Consider the following 9,810-nt stretch of genomic DNA (forward strand, 5'->3'; position numbering starts at 1 on the left):
TACATATGTCTCTAGTGTCTAATTCTCCAGTGTCTACATATGTCTCTAGTGTCTAATTCTCCAGTGTCTACATATGTCTCTAGTGTNGGGTCCAAAAATCGTTTACTAGGACAGACCCGAATTGTACATGTCACTCTTTGAATGTACGTATGTACATACCAGTACTTTCTAAGACATCCTTTTCCCATGTTTATTTCCACTGTGCATAACTGTGCTTCGAAAATATTTTTATTAGATTACATTTTATTTGTAGACGTACAGGGTTACCCACAAAGGATGAGAAGTCAGGGACGATTGTCCGTTTTCTTGTATTCATTGCTCCTTGTATACCAAAACTGGCTTATTTCTTTGCTTAATTATTTAGTAAAACCATCAAAATACTTTAAATGCAGAAACTAAACATCTTCAGAACTTAATCGTCATAATTTCCGAGTGTTGGGTTGTCTTTACAGGTACATAATGCCAGCACATGTTTATCGATATACAGCACCGCTTGTCAAACTAAACCTGGTGCGTGAAAGGAATTACGATGTCAAAAAGTTGTACCATGCAGTATTGTTGCATGTTGTTGACCTTCATCTGTCTAATTCAGTGTTAACTGAACATAATTCGAATCTTAAAGGGAGTGACCGGCAATGTATGGTGCTTGAACTGAGTATGCAGTATTGTGGACACATTTTTTAGGATTCATTAGAGACATTTAAAACGTTTCCACGATGTATAATTACTGAGTTTGAGTGCAAAGTCGACGTTTAAAATCATGAATTTGGGTGTTGTACTTTTTACGAATCGTTTTTCTTAAATTATTAAATAACGACGAATTTATCCTCAGAATATCTTTAAAATAAATTAAAGCTTACTTTTTTTTAAGGAAATGCGAAATTAAAATTTAATAGAAAATCAAAAGTGTATTTAAAATTCCGCATGCAACGCCAACCACATCAGCTAGTTTGTCATAAATTAATAATTTAATTGATTTTATATATCTTTAAGGATAATGGTTAAACGGGAACAAAAGATATAAAAGACAATTCGATTTCTTATAAATCTTATAATTTTTTTGTAAATTGGCTAAATTTTCAAACACCTTTGTCAGCGATAAACAATTGCAGAACACATTTTGGAAATCCCAATACTGTAGTTTTCGAAATTATCGTTCTGTGTTAAAAGATCTCCTATTGGTGCTCCTTTGTTTAGTTTATTTTTACTGTAGGAAAATTGTATTTCTCAAAATGATAAAAACCTAATATGTTACATGAATGAATTTGAAGGATTAAATATTTATAAAAACTGATGTTCAATTTGATCTTTCCATACTCATGATAAAGTTCGTGATCTAGAGGGAGGGGACAGGAGGGTAGGATGGTGGATTAAACTAGTTCCACAAGATTCAACAGAATGAGATAGAACGGATACGGGGCATTAGTACTGATATCATCTCCAGTCTACACGTGCGATATCGATATTGACTCTAGTTCTGAACCCTCTAGTAATAAGTTATAAGAAATATATATACTGGAAGTTATCTATGCGTTTTATTAGAGTCTGACTCACGTCCTCTATAATATGAACAATTCCCAACAATATTTAGTTGTTAATTTCTAGATGTGGACATTTCCCAATAATATTTAATTGTTAATTTGTTAAGACATGGATAATTCCCAACAGTATTTAACTGTTAATTTTTCTAAATATGGACAATTCCCATGACAACTTAACTTTAATTTCTAGATATGAACGGTTCTCAAAAAGTACAAATCCCAATAAGTCTCAACTTTTAATATCTAGATATGGAAGGTTCCCAACTACATCAGAGAACTGATCACCACCTGTTTACTGAGGATGGGGAGGATGAGGGAGAACAGGTTCTTCTCTGGCTGCTAGGACAACCTCATCATCCGCTAGATTTTAGGAATACAGATTTTAATTTAGCCTACAGGCCCTTTTACAGTTTTTTTTCTGTCTTTTAAATTGTTGAGTTTTATAGCTTAATATTTGATCATCCTTTCAGCACTCATTTAAATTCACTTATTTAATTTTTTTTGAGATTTAAATATTTATTCGTTTGACAGGTTAAATAATGTTTTTTCCTTTGTTTTCAGTAAATCTTAATTGCTCTTTCAATTAGTGATATTTTTCCTTCAGAAATGAACATTGTGAATTATTTGGCGTTAATATAAATACAATGAAGACGACCTTTCTCTTTAAGTTTTGATTTCTAATTCAAGCTTTTTTTCAAATTACAAGTTAAAAAGTAAACAAAGAGAAGCTGTTAATTTGAAGCTTCTTTTTGACTCCATGTTTATGAGTATCCATACTGCTTGAAAGCTAGTAATTGAAAAATTGAAAAATTTGATATTTTTGGCTACTCTTCAACAATCAAAATGTAATGCTCATCAAAAATAAAAAAACCACCGTACATTAAAAACTTAATTGGGTGTTTAAGCTCTTAAAATTCTGTAAAACATTCAGAAATGCCAGGTGGACCCCATTTTAATTCTAATAATTTAAATCTTGATCAGAACGGTTCCAGACGATCCTCAAGAGAGATGGATCATGGACAAGAAGTTGGATGAGAGGGAGAGGATGAGGAGGATGTACCAGGAGGTCCCCAAGTGGAACGGGTCCGGGGAGCTTCTGGGGTTCAACCGCTGGGCAATTGAGTTTAGTAAGTTTCTGCAGATCAATGAGCTGGATCACACTTCAGAACAGAACAAGAAAATTCTTATTTTTGCAGCAATGGAGGAAGAAGGTAGATACATCATACTTTAAATTGTCCATTAATTACACTAATTTGATTTTTCAGCTAGAACCCAAAAACAATGGAATTCTTATTCTTGCATATATTAAATATTTTTATATAAGTGTTCTGAGCTGGGAACTTTTGTGCAGGACACTCATAATCCCAATTGTTAGATCTGGATATCCATTGTGGGCACTTTTATTTTGAGGACCAATGCTGAATCACTTGCTTATAGTAATTCCTCCAGGGTACGATAACCATGCTGAATATTGAATATAGATTAAATTAATCTGCATATTTACAAAAGATCGATATAAAGCATTGATCTCCAGTATCCATAATACATGAGTTTCATGAACATTTTTAGAAATATACAGGGTGTCTCAAAAAAACAGTGAATAAGGCTCGTTTGTAATCGGATTTTCAAAATTGAGACCATTTATTAAATTAACATACAATTTCCGATTCAAAGAGTCTAATTTTAGGCTTGTAGGTCTAAAAATAACAATCTTATAGGCTCCTAAAGTTTCCAAGTAAAAAGCGAAGTAAAAGTAAAAGATAATCTCCGTTTGCACAATTGTATGTTTAATGTTAGGTTACAGTTACAGTACAATTGATATTTTTAGATCCACAAGCCAAAAGCTGGGCTCATTGACTCGGAAATTGTACGTAGATGTTAAAAATGGTCTAAATCTTGAAAAGTCGATCACAAACAAGTCTGCATAGACCCTGATGTGCAAACGGAGATTATCTATATTTTTACCAAATTAACTCACGATCCAGTTGGAAACTTTAGGAGCCTTTAAAATTTAGATCTACAAGCCTAAAGTTGGGCTCATCGAATCGGAAATTGTACTTAGATTTTAAAAAATACAAAAAAGTCTGTTGACCCGGCCTAATTTCCCGTTTTTTAGACATCCTGTAGATCACTTACAACACCAGTTTATTGGTGGTTCCTAAAGCACAAACAATAGATAAGTTTTTAACTAATGGTAAGATTTATTCCCTTTAATTATTCATTTACGTACCTGTAGCATCGGGTTGAAATAAAGAAGTATCAAGGTCCAATGAACTCGAAATATAATCATTGCAGACCTCATTATGATGTCATAAATATGCCCTTAAACCTATTATATCTGCAGCTGGTCGACGTGTAGCTTGCCTGGGTCCGGCCTCCCGTCTGTTCCTGACCGCTACCCCAACCCAGTACCTGGATCTTATCAGGGTTCGTTGCGGAGCTCGGTAGAGAACACCAAGACGACATTGAGGAAATGGAAGACGACATTCTGGAACTGAATCTTTATGTTTATCTTAAGTTCCAGAAATATATGAAAAACTCAGATGTTTTGAAAATCAAGTTTAAATGTAGATTTCAAATTTGTTCATTCGAATTTTTAAACTTGTTGTTAACTACTGGCAATGGCTATTGAAATCTTTCACTGTTGTAAGCATTGGTCCTTACTCCTAGGTCTAAATTATTTATATTCTATGTATTTTTTTTTAAATTCCAATTTTTTAGTTTTGAAGGATTTTGGAAATCCAACGAAAAATAAAATTTTTATTATAAGATTATTATTATAAAATATCCTATAGTATAGATATCTACAGTCGACCAAAACAATGATGACTTTTTATTTCAATTTTGATTTATATCAAACTTTTAAACAGCATTGGATAGTGGGTACACATAAACATGAAAACAAAGAGAGGATATCGATTAAAAAGCTTCTCTGTAAATACTTGAAAACTTGTAATTCTGAAAAAGGTTGTTGACAATCAAAACTTAGATAAAAAAAATCGTCTTCATTGTAGTGATATAATCGCCTACCACTGTATACATTAAGTCTACATATATCTAATTCTCAAGTGTCTTTATATATATCTAGTGTCTAATTCTCCAGTGTCTACATATGTCTCTAGTGTCTAATTCTACAGTGTTTAATGTGTATCTAGTGTCTAATTCTCCAGTGTCTACATGTATATCTATTGTCTAATTCTCCAGTGTCTACATGTGTATCTAGTGTCTAATTCTCCCATTGTCTACATATATCTCTATTGTCTAATTCTCTATTGTCTAATGTGTCTCTAGTGTCTAATTCTCCCAGTGTCTACATATGTCTCTAGTGTCTAATTCTCCAAGTGTCTACATATGTCTCTAATGTCTAATTCTCCCAGTGTCTACATATGTCTCTAGTGTCTAACTCTTCCAGTGTCTACATATGTCTCTAGTGTCTAATTCTCCCGGTGTCTACATATGTCTCTAATGTCTAATTCTCCAGTGTCTACATATGTCTCTAGTATCTAATTCTCCGAGTGTCTACATATATCTCTAGTGTCTAATTCTCCAGTGTCTACATATGTCTCTAGTATCTTATTCTCCAGTGTCTACATATGAAAATTCGTCATTGCACCCCCCTTTCAGAAGAAAGAGGGGTGCACCTATCCCCCTGCACCCCCCCTGGCTACGGGCCTGATATGCGTAGGGGCGGATACAGGATTTAAGTGAGGGGGGTGCTAGATTTATTTCTGAACTTAAAAGTCCAGATTTAGGAACCAAAAGACGCACCGAAGATGAAATTTTGCTTTGACTTTCCTGTTTTGCACTAGCTGTTTTCTTTCCCTTAAGTGCTATTGAGGAGCTTTTCTGAAAACTCAGGGGGGGGGGTGCGACGTTCCTGCCGACCCCCCTATATCCGCCCTGGATATGCAGATAATAAAATTTTTGGGGGGGACTCGGGAGAACCACTCAACTTTTTTTTATAATGAAAAAAACTAACACATACATACAGTAAGTAATCTATGTTTGGTTGTTTGATGGATGTCCTATCATAACTCAGGAACCCCTGGGCTGATTTGAGAAATTGCTAGCTTAGTTTAAAACTTCTAATCTGAGTAGGTTGACTTTTAGTTAGGGTAAAATTTTAGCTTACAGGCAAACTATAGTTCCTAAGAGAGTAGCTCTGATTAATTAAATTAAATTTAACATTTCAATACAATATATACTTTCCCCTTTGAAATAATTTCCACTCTAACCTGGCCTGTCTCTTTTCAAACTTTTCTAATAAACTGAAGATCTAACTCTCAAGTCTAAAGTTGAATATTTAGGAATAATTTATTTGTGCAAACACAGTCTGCCAAATATATTCTTGCAAATCTTTGCAAAATAATTTTCTGAACAGTGAGAACGAGAAGGCTAAGGATTAGAAGAAATGAGCACATCAATTGTGCAGTGTAAACAGGCCCATTTTTAATAAATTAGTGTTTAAAAAGTATTGGTAAAACTATTTCTTTGTAACAAAATAAATACACTTTACTAATTCTGGTATCACTCTATATATATTTATATCCAGAAAATTATTAATTCAAGGGTTTTTCAAATTTATTTTGTTTTTAATCATATCCAAAATTGACAGCATTTAGTTCTTTAAAAGATATAAAAACTACAGCTTATCGTAATTAGATAACAAATTAAGTTTGCACTTCTATACCCTTTAAATTCGATCAAGAAAGGAATATGAAGATAACCAATTGTAATTATTATTAAAGAGACTGTAAGCGTAATTTCAAGGGACCCTCATGGGAAGCTGTGCTCTTAAACCTTTGACTATTTATCAAGTTTAAATATCTTGAAAACCAAATTTATTAATGTAAAACGCGGGGTAAACAGTTTGACCTCAGTACGGGAGATGCGCTATTTAACGTGTTTTTTTGTAGACTAATATCAGTTGATGGTTTCAGGCTACCGTTGCAAATAGGGCACTGCCATCTGTGCATGGAGGGTCACTTGAAATTACGCTTATAGTCCCTTTATGCAGCTACAAAAGTCAGCTAACTTTATTTTAGATTCAGAACACCTCCCCTCCGAGGGAGGGGGTGCAGAGGCGCCATGATCCCCGCAAAAATGATCTCCGAACCTCAGGATTTGCAGAATTACCTCCCGGCCCCGCAAAACTGGTCTCCCAGCCTCAGTGACGTCACCAAGCCTCCCGCCATTCTGTCTCCACGCCCCGCATTTTGGCTCCAATAAAAAATATTTGGCTTTTATTTCCACCAAGAACCTTTTTTTTAAAAAATTCTCAACATGATGAAATAGTTCAGAATGATACATTAACATTTTGTATTTAAAAGTGAATTTTAATTGAGATTAAAGGCTTGTATTTTGTTTTTCTAAATTTCACAAATTCCTTAAATTGTGCAGAACTATTGCAAAGTGAAGGCGCACCAGGGGGTGCTTCGTTCATTTAACAAATTATAAGTTTGTTTTTACAATTTTCCGTTTCATTTAGATACAGGGTTCACAACAAGGGTTGAGTTGGTAATGACGACAGAAAACTCATAAAAATGAAAGTTGTTAATGTGGTTTTCTGATTTAATAATAGTGCAGGAATCTTTTAAACAAGTCGTCTTTGAATTCTCATCTTTTAGTGAAATTGATAGGAGGGGGGTCCAAAAATCGTATACTAGGAAATTACCAATGAATTAAATGTAAAGTTGATTTATAAATATGAAAACTTAACAATGCAGAGCAAAGAATTTTTTATGATAGAATGTCGTCTTTGATTTTTAATTTGGTTCATTCTGTTTACCACTAGCGGGGTAAATAAAGTTAGTTTATCATCCTATTATTATGTCGACAGGGAAATAAATATAATATGTATACCCATGTTAAACCATTAGCTTAAAACTGTGGGAAATTACTTTAAGGTAGAGCATCATTAGTTTCAAAAATGAATATTTAGTTTTACGTTTTCTTGTCAGAACTTTTTTTTTTTTGGGGGGGGGGGATTTCATATATATATTTTTGTCTATTTGTCTATTGGCTTTTATATCTATTTGTCTATTTATTATTTATCTATTTATGTATTTGTCTATTTATTATTTATCTATTTATCTTTTTGTCTATTTATTATTTGTCTATTTATCTATTTGTCTATTTATAATTTATTTATTTAGTATTTATATATTTGTCAATTTGTCAGTTTGTATATTTGTCGGTTCATCTAATTTGCAGTTTGTCTATTTGTATACATTTTTATACATTTTTATCTGTCCTTTATCTATTTGTTTATTTGTCTTTTTGTCTATTTGTCTATTTGTCTATTTACTAGTTTGTCTATTTTTCTGTTTGTCTATCTGTTTGTATGTCTTTTGGTCTGTCTGTTTGTCTGTTTGTCTGTCTGTTTGTCTGTCTGTTTGTCTGTCTGTTTGTCTGTCTGTTTGTCTGTCTGTCTGTTTGTCTGTCTGTTTGTCTGTTACCCCTGCGGTTCATGTTTGGACACAATTTGTCAATATTTCACCGGAATCTGGCCTGTATATAGTGTATACTATACACTATACACACTATACACTGGATAATACCAGCTGTTAATTGCGCCTCTAAATATATTTTGGTTTTTAACATCCAGTATTTGTTGTTAAGATAGGAGGGCTTTCTTTTAGCATCTTTTTATCTATCTATCATCCTACCTGTCTATCTATCTATCTATCTAAATGTGACCTAGCAATAGCATACCAGTTTTATTTTAGAATTTAGATACTGCGTGTCTAGACCATAATATATTTGTTAAATAAAGTAAGTATTATAGTAGTAAACGTCATAAGGCAAACGTTTATTTGTTAAATACTTTTTCACCGTCTATCTTTTTAAAACAAACTTTAGGGAAATAATTTAATATAGCATTTAATAGATTTGACATTTATTTCATAGATGAGACATTTATTTCATAGATGAGACATTTATTTCATAGATGAGACATTTATTTCATAGATGAGACATTTATTTCATAGATGAGACATTTATTTCATAGATGAGACATTTATTTCATAGATGAGACATTTATTTCATAGATGAGACATTTATTTCATAGATGAGACATTTATTTCATAGATGAGACATTTATTTCATAGATGAGACANAGGACATTTGATAGACGAGGCATTTGATAAGACAGGACATTGTAATGACTAGGCATTTGATAGACAGGACATTTGATAAGACAGGACATTTGATATGCAGGACATTTAATAGACAAGACATTTGATAGACGAGACATTTGATAGACGAGACATTTGATAAGACAGGACATTGTAATGACTAGGCATTTGATAGACAGGACATTTGATAAGACAGGACATTTGATACGCAGGACATTTAATAGACAGGACATTGTAATGACTATTCATTTGATACGCAGAACATTTGATAAGACAGGACATTTTAATGACTAGACATTTGATACGCAGGACATTTGATAGACAGGACATTTTAATGACTAGACATTTTATACGCAGGACATTTGATAGACAAAACATTTTAGAGACACAACATTTGATACGCAGGACATTTGATAGACAGGACACTTGATAGACAAAATATTTTAGAGACAAGACATTTGATACGTAGGACACTTGATAAACAAAATATTTTAGAGACAAGACATTTGATAGAAAGGACACTTGATAGACAGGACATTTAATAATTAGAACATTTCAATAAATAATTTTTATATTATAGGTAAAAACTCGAAATAAACAAAAATCCAATTTAATTGCTGTTTTTCTTTAATTGCTTCCAATAATATTTAGCAATTAATTTGTAAATATGGAAAGTTTCTAACAACATTTAACTGTTAATTTTTCTAGATATGGACAGTTCCAAACAATATTTAACTGTTAATTTCTAGATATGAACAATTCCTAACAATATTTAACTGTTAATTTCTAGATATGAACAATTCCCAACAATATTTAGTTGTTAATTTCTAAATATGGACAATTTCCAACAATATTCAAACGATTTTTTTAGATATGGAAAGTTACTAACAATATTTAGTTGTTAATTTCTAGATATGAACAATTCCTAACAATATTTAGTTGTTAATTTCTAGATATGAACAATTCCTAACAATATTTAGTTGTTAATTTCTAGATATGAACAATTCCTAACAATATTTAATTGTTAATTTCTAGATATTGTGGAAGACGATGCCTGGCCGCGTTAAACTAGTTCCACAAGATTCAACAGAATGAGATAGAACGGATACGGGGCATTAGTACTGATATCATCT

The 9,810-nt window shown here is 32.5% G+C and overlaps 1 protein-coding gene across 1 annotated transcript; it reads left to right on the top strand.

The window, feature by feature from the left end:
* The first annotated feature begins 1,495 nt into the window (after positions 1 to 1,495).
* Positions 1,496 to 4,100, top strand: LOC111717463 (uncharacterized). Its single transcript, XM_023492963.1, has 3 exons — positions 1,496 to 1,912; positions 2,523 to 2,752; positions 3,886 to 4,100. The coding sequence occupies exons 1-3, from the start codon at positions 1,791 to 1,793 to the stop codon at positions 3,987 to 3,989; spliced, it is 456 nt and encodes a 151-aa protein (XP_023348731.1). The 5' UTR covers positions 1,496 to 1,790; the 3' UTR covers positions 3,990 to 4,100.
* Positions 4,101 to 9,810: the final 5,710 nt, after the last annotated feature.

Source organism: Eurytemora carolleeae, unplaced genomic scaffold (genome assembly GCF_000591075.1).
Source record: "Eurytemora carolleeae unplaced genomic scaffold, Eaff_2.0 scaffold2621, whole genome shotgun sequence".
Classification (NCBI taxonomy): Eukaryota; Metazoa; Arthropoda; class Copepoda; order Calanoida; family Temoridae; genus Eurytemora; species Eurytemora carolleeae.

Coding starts and splice junctions, on each gene's coding strand:
- LOC111717463 (XM_023492963.1), top strand. CDS start 1,791: ATGGAAGGTTCCCAACTACATCAGAGAACTGATCACCACCTGTTTACT. Junction 1,913..2,522: donor CATCATCCGCTAGATTTTAG/GAATACAGATTT, acceptor AATCTTGATCAG/AACGGTTCCAGACGATCCTC. Junction 2,753..3,885: donor TGCAGCAATGGAGGAAGAAG/GTAGATACATCA, acceptor TTATATCTGCAG/CTGGTCGACGTGTAGCTTGC.